This window comes from Lissotriton vulgaris, chromosome 8 (assembly GCF_964263255.1).
Source record: "Lissotriton vulgaris chromosome 8, aLisVul1.2, whole genome shotgun sequence".
NCBI lineage: Eukaryota > Metazoa > Chordata > Amphibia > Caudata > Salamandridae > Lissotriton > Lissotriton vulgaris.
In genome coordinates, this window is record NC_141696.1 from 1,237,142,733 (window position 1) to 1,237,163,382 (window position 20,650).

At 45.7% G+C, this 20,650-nt stretch overlaps 1 protein-coding gene across 1 annotated transcript in view; it reads right to left on the minus strand.

Moving 5' to 3' along the window:
* Nucleotides 1–20,650, minus strand: part of LOC147698535 (cilia- and flagella-associated protein 337-like) — a 554,785-nt gene that overhangs the window by 408,607 nt on the left and 125,528 nt on the right. The window contains exon 6 of the mRNA XM_086935138.1: nucleotides 11,413–11,643. Coding sequence (XP_086791264.1) covers nucleotides 11,413–11,643 — 231 coding nt within the window. The remainder of the gene's footprint in view (nucleotides 1–11,412; nucleotides 11,644–20,650) is intronic.

Genomic DNA, 20,650 nt, shown 5'->3' on the forward strand with positions numbered 1-20,650 from the left:
AATCAACAAATATCATACTCCACAAAAATACATTAAATGTAAAAATGTTGGCGTGAAGTTGACTTCCAATCCCACAAGACTTTGTGCTTTCACTCACTGGAGTTAGATTGGTTACAGCACTGGGATATTGATTGGATGGTCACGTGTCAGCACTCGCTATGTAGCAGCGCACCTCTGAAGAAGGGCGGAGCCAGAAACGCGTCAGGTGCTGCAAGACGCTGGGTGTGCTACAAATCTTCCTGACCTCATGAACGCTGAGTGGAGTGCACCCCGCAAATGGGCAACCTGTGAACCTCAATAGATCCGGCCGGTCCGGTCGGGGGGTTGCACCGCCGCGCAGAAGGCGGCTCCTGGGCTCTCCGTGAGCTCTTGGACGAACAGGCGTTGGCTGAATGGGGGAGATAACTGCAGCACGCTCGTGAATATTTTAAATTTGTGCATTGCAAGTGCTGCCAGCCCACTGGGGCGCATATTGGACTTCCAATCCCACAAGACTTTGTGCTTTCACTCACTGGAGTTAGATTGGTTACAGCACTGGGATATTGATTGGATGGTCACGTGTCAGCACTCGCTATGTAGCAGCGCACCTCTGAAGAAGGGCGGAGCCAGAAACGCGTCAGGTGCTGCAAGACGCTGGGTGTGCTACAAATCTTCCTGACCTCATGAACGCCGAGTGGAGTGCACCCCGCAAATGGGCAACCTGTGAACCTCAATAGATCCGGCCGGTCCGGTCGGGGGGTTGCACCGCCGCGCAGAAGGCGGCTCCTGGGCTCTCCGTGAGCTCTTGGACGAACAGGCGTTGGCTGAATGGGGGAGATAACTGCAGCACGCTCGTGAATATTTTAAATTTGTGCATTGCAAGTGCTGCCAGCCCACTGGGGCGCATATTGGACTTCCAATCCCACAAGACTTTGTGCTTTCACTCACTGGAGTTAGATTGGTTACAGCACTGGGATATTGATTGGATGGTCACGTGTCAGCACTCGCTATGTAGCAGCGCACCTCTGAAGAAGGGCGGAGCCAGAAACGCGTCAGGTGCTGCAAGACGCTGGGTGTGCTACAAATCTTCCTGACCTCATGAACGCCGAGTGGAGTGCACCCCGCAAATGGGCAACCTGTGAACCTCAATAGATCCGGCCGGTCCGGTCGGGGGGTTGCACCGCCGCGCAGAAGGCGGCTCCTGGGCTCTCCGTGAGCTCTTGGACGAACAGGCGTTGGCTGAATGGGGGAGATAACTGCAGCACGCTCGTGAATATTTTAAATTTGTGCATTGCAAGTGCTGCCAGCCCACTGGGGCGCATATTGGACTTCCAATCCCACAAGACTTTGTGCTTTCACTCACTGGAGTTAGATTGGTTACAGCACTGGGATATTGATTGGATGGTCACGTGTCAGCACTCGCTATGTAGCAGCGCACCTCTGAAGAAGGGCGGAGCCAGAAACGCGTCAGGTGCTGCAAGACGCTGGGTGTGCTACAAATCTTCCTGACCTCATGAACGCCGAGTGGAGTGCACCCCGCAAATGGGCAACCTGTGAACCTCAATAGATCCGGCCGGTCCGGTCGGGGGGTTGCACCGCCGCGCAGAAGGCGGCTCCTGGGCTCTCCGTGAGCTCTTGGACGAACAGGCGTTGGCTGAATGGGGGAGATAACTGCAGCACGCTCGTGAATATTTTAAATTTGTGCATTGCAAGTGCTGCCAGCCCACTGGGGCGCATATTGGACTTCCAATCCCACAAGACTTTGTGCTTTCACTCACTGGAGTTAGATTGGTTACAGCACTGGGATATTGATTGGATGGTCACGTGTCAGCACTCGCTATGTAGCAGCGCACCTCTGAAGAAGGGCGGAGCCAGAAACGCGTCAGGTGCTGCAAGACGCTGGGTGTGCTACAAATCTTCCTGACCTCATGAACGCCGAGTGGAGTGCACCCCGCAAATGGGCAACCTGTGAACCTCAATAGATCCGGCCGGTCCGGTCGGGGGGTTGCACCGCCGCGCAGAAGGCGACTCCTGGGCTCTCCGTGAGCTCTTGGACGAACAGGCGTTGGCTGAATGGGGGAGATAACTGCAGCACGCTCGTGAATATTTTAAATTTGTGCATTGCAAGTGCTGCCAGCCCACTGGGGCGCATATTGGACTTCCAATCCCACAAGACTTTGTGCTTTCACTCACTGGAGTTAGATTGGTTACAGCACTGGGATATTGATTGGATGGTCACGTGTCAGCACTCGCTATGTAGCAGCGCACCTCTGAAGAAGGGCGGAGCCAGAAACGCGTCAGGTGCTGCAAGACGCTGGGTGTGCTACAAATCTTCCTGACCTCATGAACGCCGAGTGGAGTGCACCCCGCAAATGGGCAACCTGTGAACCTCAATAGATCCGGCCGGTCCGGTCGGGGGGTTGCACCGCCGCGCAGAAGGCGGCTCCTGGGCTCTCCGTGAGCTCTTGGACGAACAGGCGTTGGCTGAATGGGGGAGATAACTGCAGCACGCTCGTGAATATTTTAAATTTGTGCATTGCAAGTGCTGCCAGCCCACTGGGGCGCATATTGGACTTCCAATCCCACAAGACTTTGTGCTTTCACTCACTGGAGTTAGATTGGTTACAGCACTGGGATATTGATTGGATGGTCACGTGTCAGCACTCGCTATGTAGCAGCGCACCTCTGAAGAAGGGCGGAGCCAGAAACGCGTCAGGTGCTGCAAGACGCTGGGTGTGCTACAAATCTTCCTGACCTCATGAACGCCGAGTGGAGTGCACCCCGCAAATGGGCAACCTGTGAACCTCAATAGATCCGGCCGGTCCGGTCGGGGGGTTGCACCGCCGCGCAGAAGGCGGCTCCTGGGCTCTCCGTGAGCTCTTGGACGAACAGGCGTTGGCTGAATGGGGGAGATAACTGCAGCACGCTCGTGAATATTTTAAATTTGTGCATTGCAAGTGCTGCCAGCCCACTGGGGCGCATATTGGACTTCCAATCCCACAAGACTTTGTGCTTTCACTCACTGGAGTTAGATTGGTTACAGCACTGGGATATTGATTGGATGGTCACGTGTCAGCACTCGCTATGTAGCAGCGCACTTCTGAAGAAGGGCGGAGCCAGAAACGCGTCAGGTGCTGCAAGACGCTGGGTGTGCTACAAATCTTCCTGACCTCATGAACGCCGAGTGGAGTGCACCCCGCAAATGGGCAACCTGTGAACCTCAATAGATCCGGCCGGTCCGGTCGGGGGGTTGCACCGCCGCGCAGAAGGCGGCTCCTGGGCTCTCCGTGAGCTCTTGGACGAACAGGCGTTGGCTGAATGGGGGAGATAACTGCAGCACGCTCGTGAATATTTTAAATTTGTGCATTGCAAGTGCTGCCAGCCCACTGGGGCGCATATTGGACTTCCAATCCCACAAGACTTTGTGCTTTCACTCACTGGAGTTAGATTGGTTACAGCACTGGGATATTGATTGGATGGCCACGTGTCAGCACTCGCTATGTAGCAGCGCACCTCTGAAGAAGGGCGGAGCCAGAAACGCGTCAGGTGCTGCAAGACGCTGGGTGTGCTACAAATCTTCCTGACCTCATGAACGCCGAGTGGAGTGCACCCCGCAAATGGGCAACCTGTGAACCTCAATAGATCCGGCCGGTCCGGTCGGGGGGTTGCACCGCCGCGCAGAAGGCGGCTCCTGGGCTCTCCGTGAGCTCTTGGACGAACAGGCGTTGGCTGAATGGGGGAGATAACTGCAGCACGCTCGTGAATATTTTAAATTTGTGCATTGCAAGTGCTGCCAGCCCACTGGGGCGCATATTGGACTTCCAATCCCACAAGACTTTGTGCTTTCACTCACTGGAGTTAGATTGGTTACAGCACTGGGATATTGATTGGATGGTCACGTGTCAGCACTCGCTATGTAGCAGCGCACCTCTGAAGAAGGGCGGAGCCAGAAACGCGTCAGGTGCTGCAAGACGCTGGGTGTGCTACAAATCTTCCTGACCTCATGAACGCCGAGTGGAGTGCACCCCGCAAATGGGCAACCTGTGAACCTCAATAGATCCGGCCGGTCCGGTCGGGGGGTTGCACCGCCGCGCAGAAGGCGGCTCCTGGGCTCTCCGTGAGCTCTTGGACGAACAGGCGTTGGCTGAATGGGGGAGATAACTGCAGCACGCTCGTGAATATTTTAAATTTGTGCATTGCAAGTGCTGCCAGCCCACTGGGGCACATATTGGACTTCCAATCCCACAAGACTTTGTGCTTTCACTCACTGGAGTTAGATTGGTTACAGCACTGGGATATTGATTGGATGGTCACGTGTCAGCACTCGCTATGTAGCAGCGCACCTCTGAAGAAGGGCGGAGCCAGAAACGCGTCAGGTGCTGCAAGACGCTGGGTGTGCTACAAATCTTCCTGACCTCATGAACGCCGAGTGGAGTGCACCCCGCAAATGGGCAACCTGTGAACCTCAATAGATCCGGCCGGTCCGGTCGGGGGGTTGCACCGCCGCGCAGAAGGCGGCTCCTGGGCTCTCCGTGAGCTCTTGGACGAACAGGCGTTGGCTGAATGGGGGAGATAACTGCAGCACGCTCGTGAATATTTTAAATTTGTGCATTGCAAGTGCTGCCAGCCCACTGGGGCGCATATTGGACTTCCAATCCCACAAGACTTTGTGCTTTCACTCACTGCAGTTAGATTGGTTACAGCACTGGGATATTGATTGGATGGTCACGTGTCAGCACTCGCTATGTAGCAGCGCACCTCTGAAGAAGGGCGGAGCCAGAAACGCGTCAGGTGCTGCAAGACGCTGGGTGTGCTACAAATCTTACTGACCTCATGAACGCCGAGTGGAGTGCACCCCGCAAATGGGCAACCTGTGAACCTCAACAGATCCGGCCGGTCCGGTCGGGGGGTTGCACCGCCGCGCAGAAGGCGGCTCCTGGGCTCTCCGTGAGCTCTTGGACGAACAGGCGTTGGCTGAATGGGGGAGATAACTGCAGCACGCTCGTGAATATTTTAAATTTGTGCATTGCAAGTGCTGCCAGCCCACTGGGGCGCATATTGGACTTCCAATCCCACAAGACTTTGTGCTTTCACTCACTGGAGTTAGATTGGTTACAGCACTGGGATATTGATTGGATGGTCACGTGTCAGCACTCGCTATGTAGCAGCGCACCTCTGAAGAAGGGCGGAGCCAGAAACGCGTCAGGTGCTGCAAGACGCTGGGTGTGCTACAAATCTTCCTGACCTCATGAACGCCGAGTGGAGTGCACCCCGCAAATGGGCAACCTGTGAACCTCAATAGATCCGGCCGGTCCGGTCGGGGGGTTGCACCGCCGCGCAGAAGGCGGCTCCTGGGCTCTCCATGAGCTCTTGGACGAACAGGCGTTGGCTGAATGGGGGAGATAACTGCAGCACGCTCGTGAATATTTTAAATTTGTGCATTGCAAGTGCTGCCAGCCCACTGGGGCGCATATTGGACTTCCAATCCCACAAGACTTTGTGCTTTCACTCACTGGAGTTAGATTGGTTACAGCACTGGGATATTGATTGGATGGTCACGTGTCAGCACTCGCTATGTAGCAGCGCACCTCTGAAGAAGGGCGGAGCCAGAAACGCGTCAGGTGCTGCAAGACGCTGGGTGTGCTACAAATCTTCCTGACCTCATGAACGCCGAGTGGAGTGCACCCCGCAAATGGGCAACCTGTGAACCTCAATATATATATATATATATATATATATATATATATATATATATATATTCCTTTAATGTATTAACTTAGGCCCTTAGAATTTGAACTATAATAACTTGAGAGGTGATGTGTTAGGGATATTTTTAATGTGAACGTGAAGAAATTAACATTGCAACTACATGTGTTGGCTGAAAACATTAAGATGCAGAGTTCGTACATGCTGCTGACAATTATTAATTTCATGTGCTTATGTAATGAGTTAATTTAGAAAATATCCATTTAAGAGTGTGCATGTTATATGTAGTTTTACAAGGCTTTTGTGCCATTCCTTCTGTTGTTCGATTTCTGTAGGCCTGGGATGTATTTTTCCCTTGGAAGCTCTTGTATTAGATTTTGTAGTTGAATTATGTGTGCACGTTGGATTTGTTCTTTCTCATGTTTCTGTTGCAGGTGGAGAATTCATCCTTGTTAGCTAGAAGAATGTCCTTGTTTTAGGAGTTAGGCTTGGGGAAAAGAGGATACATTAAGTGTTGATACTGATAATAAAGAACTATTGTACTTTCTCAGCAGGCCTGGGAATCAAGGTCATATTGCCGAGGCCTGGAAGCATCGCAGCCTAATGGAAATTTACCTCTGAGGAGGTGACTTGAATGGATGGTGTGATGTTGCAATGCATCTTGGGCTCCCACCAGCGAAGTGAAATATAGAAGTTAAGGACAGTGACCGAGGACTTCTGCCTTGCCTTGAGAGAGAGCATCTTAGAACGAGCTCTGTAGCTTTATGCTACTTAACCCATCTGAGGTTAAGAGACTTCTTAGGAAGACTTCACATGCGGACACCTTAATGGATCTTGCCTTGGGGAATGCTGTGTAGGGATGCCATGCTAGAGATAGAGTAGGAGCAGACACATGCTTTATACCCACAAACTGCCAATTAAAGGGAATCTCAACATTTGTGCAGTTATCTTCTGCATTCTGGTCCTCGAACTGATAATTCTGTGCATATTGCACCACTTTAACGTCATCTGTAGATTTGGCTTTGTACTAGTTCCAATGTATTTCTACAACCTCATCTTGAGGTGCCTGTATGTCCAATTGTTCTTACTTTGCAATAAGCTAAATAAACCTAATTGGGAGTCTGTGATTATTCTGAGTCATAGAACATTGGAACGGCAATGATTAACTATCTAATGATTTCTCTCCCTCTACGCTTGCATGCTGACAAAAAGAGCCATTGACCTGGGGTTCCATAGCAAATTTAGAACATGGAACTCGGCTCCGTCAAGATTTAATTAGCAAACTGTGTATGCAGAATTTCTGATCTGCACCCATTAATAAGAAGCAACCACTTGTTCTCTTGCTCCTAAATCGTATCCCAGATGGTGGCCAATCCTGCTTACTCCCTGACTCAAAGTGATCGAACTAAGCAAATTGCTTCTGGTGACTGCAAAGGCTTAAACTAAAGGGTCATATGTATCATCAACCTGATTTGCGATTCCCAAATAGCGATTTTTAAGAAATCGCTATTTGAGAATCGCAAATAGGTATGTATGTACAAAATCGCATTTTTTTTGCGATTTCTTAAAATCCCAATTAAGGAATACTTTCCCATTCATTTCTATGGGAGGCCCATAGGAATGAATGGGAAGTTATTCTCAATTTGCGATTCGCAATTTGCTAATCGCAAATTGAGAATAATTTCAATGGTGCAGGGGTGTCCAAAGGACACCCTGTTGCACCCCTGAAATATGCATGGGTGCACATGTGGCGCACATACATGCCCTAAGGGCATGTATGTGTGTCACATGGCACTTTGAAAAATGCTAACATGTTTATATTTTTTCAAGGAATTCACAACTTACCACCAACTAGAAGTTGGTGGTAATTTGCGATTCCTTAAGGCCATTTTGCAAATTTTTTTTGCTTCATACATTGCATTTGCGATTCCTTAAATGCAATTGCAAAAGAAGGAATCACAAATTTTGCAATTCCTTGTTTTGCACCACATGTTGATTCATACATACCATTTAGCAAATTTGCGAATGCGGCCTTTGCGAATGCGAATTTGCTTGATACATCTGGCTCTAATTCCTTTCCACAAAAAGATGCAGAGTGAGGATGGGGAAAAGTTTGTTTGTTTTGTTGAGCCTTGAAAAAAAGTTATTTCTTAACAGCATTATAAATCACCTAACAGAGAACCTAAATATATTATTTGGCTGCCTAAGAAGCAGACTGGCTTTTGAGTGGAATATCTCTATGATGTGCAGGGTAGTGGTACTGAACTAAATGCCTGTAAAGTCCTGAACCATGAAACACTAGTTTGGTTTTGTGGACTTTTAAACTGCTTTAGGCAGGGTAGACAAGGTAAATGTGTGATCCTCTTGTTAATTTCTCTCCATATGACACATGGACAACTGCATGGCTGGATGTCACCAGGGTTGCATGAGGAATTTAAAGTGGAGATCTAGAGCTAAGCACGTGTATCTGTTGACGCCAGCAGTATTCAATTTGTACCTCTCAGGTTAAAGGAGATGACAATGTGCACACGTATTGCTCTATATATTTTTGAAAGGAACACATCCCTGCCTTCTATTATGTAGAGGATACTCTGGCCTTTGACAATGCAATGTGTTCGTACTTCAAAGAGGTTTAACCAGCTATGTTGCTATGCAGCATCAATGGAATGCACATTTATAATAACACAAACAGGATGTTGAATTCTGTGTGCTTGTTATACCAGGGTACTTAGGACCTGCTGCACTCAACACTACAATTCGTGAAAAGCATTTTTGTGACCAGTAAATAATTTTACAAAACTATCTATATGCTAATAGGTTGGTTAATACAATTCTGAAAATGGAGCGGGTAGCAATCCAACCTGCCTCATGAATTTTAATGCTCATCACAGGTATGCTGGCCTACAAGAGTTAGCAGACGACCCTATCTATGATCACCTTTTTATAAAGTAAACTTTCAGTTAAATGCAGCCCATTTCCATAAAAGGAAACCATTCTGCATTTAAAAATTCAAATGCAAAAAGTTTGTTTAAGAGTTGCAGTGGTCTAAGGAGTTGCCTGTGGTCCTCTGGACTACTGCCTTCTCTTCAACAACATTTTTTTAACATTCACATTTCTGAATCCCTTACCACCGACTCAGGACTCAGTAATTTTTCATTGGTTTGCAACTGGATTTCAGTCGCAAAACATGGAAAGATCTTATACTGAATCACTATGTTGAAGGGACGCTTAAAACACACAACTTCTGAATAAAGAGTCAGTACAGAGTCGCAAAGCTAATTTAGGAGTTGGTAAAAAGTTACGTACTCCAAAAATTGCTTCACAGTGTAGAAATACGATTTTGCATTTGTAAACTGCGATTTAGACTGTTTGCGACTGTAGGAAAGTTTAGTACACCTGGACCTGGGTCATTTATTTCTGATGTGCTAAAAGTGGGTTTTCAATCATTGTTATTTAAGAATCCTAGTAGACTAGAAGTCAAAGAGGGCCCCTTTAACTGGAGAAAAGAAAGTACATGAATGTCACTGATGTAAGATCTAAAACACTTTTTAACATTAATGGTGGTCAAACTCTGTTTCTTTTGCCCCAAAAGTTCTCCTACATTTTACCCTTTTTGGCTTTTTTGGGGACATCTATCCGCATAGAACACTTAAATGGTATACAACATGCTTCTTGCGAACACCCATGGAGTACTCTAATGTAGTGGAGACCATACTCCGATCTCCTCAACTCGTTGTCTTGGGAGGTTGCACCTTTGACCTCAGTAAAGAGGTCAAAGGTGGCAGCAGTAATTCTACACCTCTGGGATTCAGGAGAGAGGTGGGCATAAAACTGATCCAGATCACCTCTGGAGCACCTGTTGATGTTATCCTCAGATGATACTGAACATCTTTAGTATTGATTAGTGAATGCTAGATGAAGAATGGCTGCTGCACACTTCCTTCCTCTTACAGCATTGTCTGCAGTGCATGTCTGAAGGGAATAAAAATGGTGTCCTGCCAGAGCTGTCTCCCCGGGGAATGCATCAGCTTGGTGTAACACATGCAACAACATTCACATAGTACTCTGGGAGTAGAACAAGGCCTTTTCTATCCAGCATCCTCTCCAGTGGTTCCTTCCTCTAAACGTGCAGTTCTCATATGTTTCATGGAGTATTCTTGAAACCCTTCATAAAACCCTAAATTGTGCACACGTGCAAGGTTGTAAACCTATTGGTGCGGAGTTACCTAAATCATTTTATGATTTAGGTCTCAGATGTTTACGTTTCACAGGACAAATGAGGGATGGAATGATACAAATGCTCTAAAGGTGCATTCAGCCAGATAAAGAGTTTCAGAACCTCAATGAAATGGATGACTTGGGTCAGGCAGCTCAGTGATACTTCTGCTTGAACACACACTTCGTATTACAGCAAATGCCTACCCCTTGATGAAGATGATTTTTTCCTAACAGTGCAAATGGTGCCATCAATGAAAGTATCACATTTCCTCATCACTGTGGCAAAAGAGCTGAACTCCTACAAAGCTAGCAATTTCCAGGGATGCACAGGGTACCTCATGTTTTTAAACTTCAAAATACCGGCTATGAATGAATACTTCAGGAGGCATGCAGTAACCCACATCTGAAAAATAAAGGTAACAGTAACAATTGTAAAAGTGCCAAAAGTTCCCTATGAAATTTCACTTGTTATCCTCGTGCACCCAAATGGTGGTTATAAGGCAAATACGCAATAAAGGATCTGTATCAATAGGTGCTCCTAAAACCAATGTTCTTGATTATGTGACATGGCATCAGTGATCAATGTGCATGGGTACTGGGTGCTGGCAGTTCACAGCCTAACCTTATGAGCGATAATAAACATCAAGAAAACACTTATGTGTAGATTTTAGTGCTGGGCTCTTGCTACCACCAAACATGTAAAGCAAGCTATGTTTTCAGAGTGAACACAAATGTGAAACTGTTCCCCTGTATAATCACAACGGATGCCCTGAAAACCTGATTAGATTTTATTGTTTGATGAAGTCACAAGCCTTGCTCTTATGGGCTTGCTGTTTACACATGTAAGTCATTTAAGCACCTTGGGGCATATCAACAAGTGGAGGCGATAATATTATCGCTGCTTTAGAGCCCGTTTTCAGGTGAAAAGCGCAATATTATTATCGCATTATCAAGAAGGACATGCTAGCGCGTGTTTCCTTGCATTAGCGCCCCTTGTCAGCACACCTCCCATTGCATCACTAATGAGATGCAAAGGAGGCGTGCCTGACAAAACAGCATGAGTAAATATCTCTAACCCAGCTTCGTGAAATTAACAACGAGGGTTAGCGATATTTGAAATCGCGTTAAGTATGCCTTAACACAGGAATTTAACATCTGTTAAATTCCTGACTAAGGCATACCTAACATGGCGGGTGGATTGTGTGGCTAAGACCAAAGACCCTATCACCAAGGATATCGCCGTTTTCCATGGAACATCGCTGGGAAACCTGCGATGTTCCATGGAAAACACCGCTATCACTGGAATAATTATCGCCATTGCGCTATGCATTGTTGATACAGCGGTAGCATGGCGATAATTTCCAGCGATAGCTGGCGATATGCAATCTGACGCTAAGAGCGGCCAGCAATAATTATCGTGGCCATTTGTTGATATGCCCCATTAATTGATCCCTATATGATGTTTCAGAGATAATCTGTAATAGTAAATATATTGTCAAATGTACATACAAACAAAAGTTTGCTTCGTTTCAGCCTCAGCTCTGGTGACCAGAAGGAAATGGTGCCATCCTCTCGGACCATGACTAAAGTGTCATCGGGCATTGAGAACACACGCAAGATAGGTTCACCGTGTGAAATGTCTTGGACCGTGGCAGGCAACGAGAAGCTGATCTTCTTCAGCCGGGTACAATACGCCTCGTGTTCTGCATATTCCAGTTGCATATAGGTGCAGAAGTCATTCTGAGGAGAGGAAGCAAACATTTATCAAATCACAGAATTCATACCTGTAAATATTAAATAGAAATAACCCTTATGTTAAATTAAGTCAGATGATGTTAGTGAAAATAATTGCATTGAGGCGGTCTTCACGGTGGAATATAAATAATACTATAAGATGCACAGAAAACATTTAAAAATAGTTATTTATTATCCACCAATTATGTGTCAAGAAAAGCGTATTTGTAAAGATATGGCTTCACTGTATTATATTATTTCTATTTTTTAGACCCGAAGAAGTACCCATGACTCTACAACATCAAATAAATAGTACATTGAAATTTACATATGCAATCCCGCTAACTATGAGTAGGCATATTACACACTGCAGAGATATTGTATCCATTTTGAAATGGGATTTTATGCATTATTTATTAAAATTCTCAACTATACATTTTGTTTACAATCTGTTTGCCTGACTGAACAATATATATGTGGAAATTGTGTGTCTCATGTTCTAAGTGATATCAGAAACATTGGCAGGAAGGTCATTGGCAGGAAGGTCATTGTCCCAAGAACTCAGTTTTCTGTTCAATGGAGAAACATGGACATATTGGAGAGTGTCTGGAATGCTGGATGATTTATCTCTTTTCATTTTTTTATTGAGATCCAGCAAGCTTTCAAATTCATCCATATAAAACAGTATCATTTCTTGGTTATATGCCACTTATTAATCCATTCAGAATACATATTCAGAATATAAAAATATTACGAAGCAGAGGAAGAACAAGAATAACATTGCTTTAAGAATCATTAGAGACCGGAAGCAAAACTATTTTTTTGCAATAAAGAGCAATTAAAGAGCCTATAGTGCTTAAAGTAAAAACTGAAAAAGAATGTGCAAATGTACAAAAAGGTCAATCCTAAAATGTATATTTCATCATAGTAGCAGCCCCTTCAAACAAACAATGTGCACCTCTCTAAAATGTCAAATAAGTAAATAGTATGGAAGTCTAGCCTTAATATTTAATCAAAATACCATTCCCACAGTTTTTCAAATGTCCTAATCCCCTCGTTTCGCATAGCATATAGCCGTTCACTATTTCTGACTTGCTTCATTTTCCGAATCCACTCACACATTGTTGGAACATGATGTGATCGCCATTTTTGAAGCCAGAGGAACCTGGCCACCGCCCTTGCAATGTATACTAGTTTCACCCATTTATCAGATAGGAGGTAGATGTATCATATCCCAGGACTTTCAGCCAGCTATTGGATTCCAGTTTAATAGGGCATTCGACCTCCAAGTACCGAAATATGTAAGTCCAAAAACTCTGAAAAAAAGGGCACTGAGTGATAATATGCATCCAATTAGCTGCCAACTGATCTAAACAGCGGAAGCAATGACTAGACAGGTTAGAGTTAATCTGGGGGAAAAACTGTGGGGTTTTGTTTGTCAGCCATTTGCTAAAAAAATTGCATCCCGCGCCAATTAGCTCTGCGTAACACACTAAAATTGAGTTTATGAACTTCAGTCCACATCCAAGCAGTTAATTCCATCCCTTCATGTTTTTCCCTTTTTGTCATTGCTTTCCATTACCCGGGTCTCCTATCTACATTTGCTTCAAATAGCGCGAGGACCACATTTTTACTCCCATTTATCTGAACCAGATCCAAATTACGAAGCGATTTATATAGCATTCTATAAGAACCAAGAAGGAAGAAATAGTTTTGATTTAATGCGTGCATTTGGGAAATACTAAGCCCCCTTTCCATCACAATAAAGTCAGAGATTTTCCTAAACACAACTATGGCCCATTTTTGGATTATTTCAGATGAAACTTTAATCCCTGATTCCGAAGCAAGTTTGGATGAGAGGGTTCATGTTAATAATGGGGATTGCATATCTGCTAACAAATCCTAACATTTGCGAAAAAAACACTGCATGCTCTTATTACGGACTTTTTGGGGTAATTTCATCTTTTTTAGAGGATTATGTATCTAGTACTCTGTGTAAATTAGCAACGTAAAATAGTTCACAAATATTCCTGTATGCAATTCCGATTTAAACCTAGACATATATTGTGCAAAGTACGCAAAATAATAATCCCTGAGATTAGGAAGAACTACCCTACCTTTCTCCAAATCCTCATAAAAAGTGCTAAGTGCAATTCAGCAGGCTTTTTTTCCCCAAATGAAGAACGTAAACATTGACTCAAGCTTTTTTTAAAAAAATGCAGTTAAGAGACACTGAATAGCAGAAACAAAAAAATTAAATAACGGGAGAACATCTTAATCAGCAAAACCCTCCCCCTGATGGTTAATGGAAGAGAGTCCCAGTGTGATAATAAATCCTGTACTTTTAAAAGCAACAGAGGGAAATTTAAATTGTACAAGTTCAAGGTCCTTGGCGAGAACTTGATTCCTAAATATTTTTGGGGTTGAGAATTTTCTCATGAGGCAATATCTGTATGCAGAGCACTTGGTTTACATCCACATGATATTCTTTCTGCTTTCTTTTTATTGATTTTCTACCTGCCAAGACCTTCATAATATGGGAAAACTCAAAATCGTTTGCCTGGACCCCATATCACAGTCGAGAATTAACACAATATCATCGGTTTATAGTTCTATTTTCCCTACAGATGGCAAAAGGGGGGCATATATCTGCATAGTCTTGGGCTGCAATGACCAGTGGTTCAGTAAAAAAGGCATATAAAACAGCAGACAGCAGGCATCCTTTTCAGCCGCTTAACAATGATTTGTCCTACCTCAACAGCATCGACAACGATGCTGGCTTCTGAATTGTGGTACATTTTTTCGATCAGTCCCGTGATCTAGGGGGTTATGATGAATCTGGACAGGATAAGAAATAACGTCTCCCAGACCATGAGGGCAAACGTCTTCTCTGCGTCCAGCAAGTGTACCAGGGTCGGTGTATCCTTGGTCTCAAAATAATCTAGTGCTTCGGCTAAATAGTGCATGTTTGTCCCTAGCTGACTCCCTGCAATAAAACCGTTTTGATCAGAATTAATCAGATTTGGTGCTAATATTTTGAATCTGTTATCTAAAAGTTTTCGGATAATTTTGTAGTCTGAGTTCAGTAGTGTAATTGGATGATATGAGTTGGAAACCTCACTGTCCTTCCCTTTTTTTTAAAAAGCTTACCAAGTTCCCTTTATGAAATGACGCTGGTATCGGGCCTCCCTCTAGCAGTGTATTGGCGACCAATAGAAAGTATTCAAGTAGATCCTCTGAAAAAGCTAAAAAAAAATACAACGATATACCACCAGATCCACAGACTTTGCCCTTGGAGGAGTTTCTCAATAACCTCCATCAGCTCTTCTTTAGAAAAGGGGCGCATTATATTATCCTTTTCGACCTCAGATAGTACCGGGATACTCTGTTCCTGAATGAATGTCACAAGGGACGCATTATTAATTGATTGTTTTTGTCCTTAAGTATGCCTGTATTGTTCCAACATTATTTCCCCAATGTTGGCCGGGTCCTCGCTCCACATGCAGGTAACAGGGGATTTCAATGCATTTATACAATCACTTGCAGCTTGTTCCCGAACCTGCTATGCAAGAAACCTCCCTGTGAAATGACTTTCCTCATATCCCTTTTGCATATAGGTGCGGTTTAGGGGTACACATTTTAGATAATATGCCTCATTTAACCCCCATTTAGCCTGATTGGGCTTTCATTGATTAAGAGCTGAGGGACTTCTTATTAAGCTTTCATAGCACTACTGCAAGCTCTGTTCTAAGGTTTGCTTTTGTACTTTATCTTTTAAAATATGTCCTACGTCTTTACCTATTCCGAACCAATGAATATATACCTTTAAAGAATTCCAAGCAATATGAAGGGGAACCGTCCCATGATTTATCGCCGGAAATTCCTTTATCTCTGTTTTTCAAAATAGCGCACAGTTTTCTTCCTGTAAATACTGTTTATTAAGAACCCGTCACCTAGGATGTATTAAATTTCACCCTAACTCGACTCCAGGAACAATCATTGCGTGATGTGAAAATCCATTAGGGAAGATTAGTTGATTGCTAGAAATCAGCGTCTTAGATACAAGGAAAAAAATCGTTATGGGAAGAAGTACGAAATCTGCCCAAAAAACAGGTAAACGCGATTTTAGTAGGAAATGTTTCCCTCCAGGGATCAATTAACTCCAGGGGCTTACTATAATTTTGAATAATTTTAAAGGTTTTTGGTTTTAATTGACTTTTAGATTTGACTGAGGAATTGATTTTAGGATTTTGCAAGAAGTTATAATCTTCTACTATAATTACTTCACTTGGAATTTGTCATAGTGATTGGAATACATCTTCATATGCTTGTCATTATCTTTGACTGGGGCGTAAGTGCTACCGAAAGTGAAGCATCTTACCCCCAACCTGCAGGTCACCCAACGCCGCCTTCCATTTTTATCATTTTCGGAATTTACCACATCTGCTTCAAATTTTTTACCAAGAAAGATTGCAGTACCCCAATGTGCTGCATGGGAAAAGGAAAATCCCCGTTATGCCTCCCAAGATTTAAACATGGAGAATTTTGCTAATTTCTCCATCGGTATATGAGTCTCTTGGTTTAAAACTACGGATAGACTTTCTGTTTTAATCCAGGTTTCAATGGCTCACATTGTTTTATTATTAAGGCCATTAAGATTCTGGGAGATGATCTTGAGAGTATTCATCTAATCTAATGGCATAATATATTACTTGACCATAAAAAATCTTGATATAGAATAAAACGTGGAGTAAAGTAAGCCCTCAAGCTTAAAGCTCTGATCTTGAAATTGAGTTTGACGATTGATTGTGAAATTGGATCTCTTTTTACCCCCTGGCTCCCAATTCCCCCACACCACCACCAACCTCCCCTATTATCCCCCCTCCCAGAAGCCCTAGTGAGTGATTCGCCATCACACTCACACCTGACAGGCTCATCCCAGCCCCAAGACTGGCACCTTGACCATGTGCCAGGAGTTATCGGCCTGTCCCCCTCATCTCCCACCATCTCAGGACACTAAAAAGAAAAGAAAGAGACAGAAAGAAAAAAAGAAAGACCGAGAAAAGAATTAGAGGAGCAAGAAAGAAGAAAAGGGAGAAAAAAGCAACAAATGTAAGGGTAAACATAGAGTCAGACAGAATTTAGGGCTTATTACTTATTAGATATTTTCTGTAGCAACTCCTGTCCTTAAACAAATGAAGCATTTTAACAAACTCTTTCTGTCTTTTGGTAGCTGAAGATGACATTTCTGCAAATAAAGTGGGACTAAGGGAGGAAATTTAACTGTTGCTGCTTAACCTCTTCAGACAGAATCTGTTCTCTTATATGATATTCTCCAAAATTGACCAATATCAACCGAGGAAATTTGTAGTTTGGAGGCAGATGTGCCAGCACGCGATGGGCCCTCATGAGAGTCATATCCCCAGTATAGTCCGGGAGGACATATTTTTTAATAAAGGAGTCAACTCATTGGAGTGTCTGCTGCTGTGCCTCTAGTCCCTCCAGAATGCAGATAATACGAAGATTAGAGCACCTGGAATGATTCTCCACCTCCTCCAGCTTATATTCCATAGTGGATTTTTGGCACTGGAAAGCAGCTACCTTATACTTCATTATGACAACCTGATCCTCTATCTGCGATATTCTCGCTTCAGCATCATTTAATCTCTCTGTAATCCGAGCCATAGTATCCTCCATTTTTGTAAACTGAGCATGCATAGCTGCTATCTCCATAGTTTTTTAGGCTTGATGATCCTGTATTTCCTCCAAAATTAGATGAAGCAGGTTCTTAGCATCCCATTACAGAGTAAAAGGCGTGGCCACATGGGAGGAGCCCTCCTGAGATTGTTCAAGCCTGGAACTGGTTTGTCCTGCTGGCGCTTTTGCCTTTCCTGCAGCTGCCTCCTCTATGGTTCCTGGCATGGATGGTCCCGGCAACGTCTGTGTGAGATCTGCCGAAGGCTGTGACGAAGCCTTGTCCTCTGTTGAATCTAGAGACTATGGGGAAGATTTACAAGCCCCTTGCGCCTCCTTGAGCTGCCATTGCGTCACTTTTTTTTATGCAATGGCGGCACAAACAATGCTGCCAATTTACAACGTGACGCATCTAGGGAGATGCTTTGCTCCAGGTATAATGTATGCAGGCTAGGCATTCTCACGCAAAAAGCCAGGTAGAACTGACGCAGTGAAATTTACAACATTTCACTGTGTCACTTTACGCCTTCACTATATCAAAATCCCTGCGCCTGCTCATACCAGGCATAAGGAATGATGCATGGCTTTTTGTATGTGACTCACTTATCTGTTGTTGCACATTGCTGGAGTTGTGTCACTATCATGAGCAACTCCAGCAATGCGTCACTTTTGTGCCAACAGATGCGTCAGTATTTTTCATGCATCTGTTAATCCTTGCGCCATGGAGCACGTTATTGTAAATACAATTATAAGCAAGACAGGTGGTATCAAGGAATAAATACAAAACAGTAACTGGGTAGAGTACATTTAATTTACCCTCACCACACACACATATTATTCTCATTGAATATATCATACAAAGTTATATCCTACATGGACAATAGCACCTTATCAATGAACACAAAAAATATATAACGTATATCACACCTTTCTGTACATGGTGTCCGGACGGAGATCCGGAGTGGATGGTGTTCATGATCTTGATGGTGTCGTCGTCGGTGATGTTGGTCCAGGAGAGCAGGTGGTTGGTGCGGGTGGTGGTTGTGAGGGCAGAGGTCTCGGTGGTTGTTGTGGCAGTCGCGGCATTGAGGCTGTCGTGGATGTCTGCGATTTTGCGGTGGAAGAAGGTGGCCAGCAAGTCGCACAGGTCTTGGAAAGGTGGGATGTCGTTGGTGTTGGAGCTGGGGTTGGAGTGTTCCTTAACGATGTTGAAGAGCTCTTTGCTGTTGTGTACGTTGTTGTCTAGGCGGACTTTGAAGGAGGCCCTTTTGGCGGATCTGATGAGGTGATGATATCTGTGGGTGGCGTTCTTGTGGGCTGCGTAGCTGCCCAGTGTTCGTTCACTGAGCCAGTTCTTCTCCAGTTTTCGGCAGGTTTGCTTGGTGGCCTGGAGGTCTTCAGCGAACCAGCTGTCTTTCTTGCTGGTGTGACTGTTGGAGGGGCTTCTTGAATGGGGCGATGGTGTTGGCACAGTTGTCAATCCACTGACTTAGGTTGTGGGCGGTGGTGTCCGGGCCAGTGAGGTGGGCGGGTGGGCTCTGGGCGAGGGTGGTGGTAAGCAGATCTCCGGTGACTTTGCTCCAGCTGCGGCAAGGCATCTGTTGGGTGCGGTGGTGCGTGGTGGGCTTCTTGAAGGTGAAGTGAATGCAGAGATGGTCGGTCCAGTGGAGTTCGGTGGTGTGGTTGAAGGAGACGTGGAGGTTTGCGGAGAAGATGGGATTAAGCATGTGGCCGGCAGAGTGGGTGGGTATTGTGACGAGTTGTCTGAGTCCGAGGTTGGCTAGGTTGTCAATCAGGGTGGTGGAGTTGGTGTTGTTGTTGTTCTCGAGGTGGTAGTTCAGGTCACTGAGGAGGACGTAGTCCGTGGAGGCGAGGGCGTGTGTGCTGACGAAGTCGGCGATGGAGTCGCTGAACTGTGGTCGGAGTCCGGGGGTTCTGTAGACGAGGGTTCCTCTGAGGGTGGGGTTGGGGTCGGTGTGGATCTGGAAGTGCAGGTGTTCGGCGACACTGAGGGTGTCATCGGTGTTGGTCGAGACTCTGAGAGTGTTCCTGTGAACAATGGCGATTCCTCCTCCCACTCCGTTGGTGTGGTCCCTGCGGGTGATCTTGTAGCCTTCCGGGACGGCTATGGTGATGTCGGGTGCCGAGGCAGGGTTCAGCCAGGTCTCCCTCAGGAAGGCGACGTCTGGGGAGGTTGAGTCGAGTAGGTCCCAGAGCTCAAAGGCGTGTTTGCGGGCGGAGCGGGTGTTGAGGAGGATGCATCTGAGGTAGATGGGTTCTTTCCTGGTCGGTGACTTGGTGTGGCGGAAGCTGGTGAAGCTGCAGTTCCGGCAGGTGAAAGGTCCATGGGCGCGCTTTGGGCAGCCAGGGAGCAGAAGTGTGATCGTCCATTGTTGAGTGGGTGCTGGCATCGTAGCGGTGTTGGGCGTTGTGGCGGTTGCGGGGTCCAAGGGTTCTGGCACTGGGCGCGGACAGGGGCAGACGGGCTTGCCTTAGGCGCGCCAGTGGCGCATCCACTGAGCTGCCTCCATATAAGGGGAGTTGGGAGGGAGGAGCAGCTGGGAGCAGGGTGGCGAATGGGTGAGCAGGGGGGTGGGCCGCTGGGATGCAGCAGCGGGCAGAGCGGGAAAAAGGTGAAGGACGGCGGGGGAACCAGAAGGAGAGTGGCACAGAACTAGCAGGGGGAAAAAAAGGGAAATAAGCAAGAACAATAAACAAGTACAATCAAGCAGTCAAAGCAGTGCAGCAGAGAGAAGAGTACAAACGAGGCAGTACCGCAGCATGGGGAGCGACCAGCCTACAAGCAGGGTCAAAGGTCTGACACCTCCCCCTGCCAAGCCAAGTCTTCGGGTTCATAACCCTCATCAGCCAGGCTATCTTGAATCCAGTGGCAGAGTGAGCCTTTTGGTATCGCTTTGTTCACCCTAAGTTGGCAGGGTATGCCCAGACGTTGGTCCCTTGCTCACTTTGCCACTACATTCAAGCTAGCCTGGCTGATGACGGCTGAATAGCCAGAAACCGGTCCCAGGATGCTTGTTTCCGGTCGAGGGAAGACATGGCTTGGCAGTTCGGGCTGGACTTTTCCCATGAGGCACAGGGTCAGACTGATTTGCATATGGCCATGTCGGAACTGGGGTGATGGAGGAGCTAAATAATGATGATGGATTAAACCCAGATCAGTTGACTGGGGGTGAGTGTCTGATTTGCTCAAGCTCTCTGTCAATCATCCCCTTTGGTATCGCTCAGCCCATACACAGCCATCAACAAAGTTGATGGTCCTGCAGAGGTGAACATTCATGAAGCCTGAATTGTAATATTT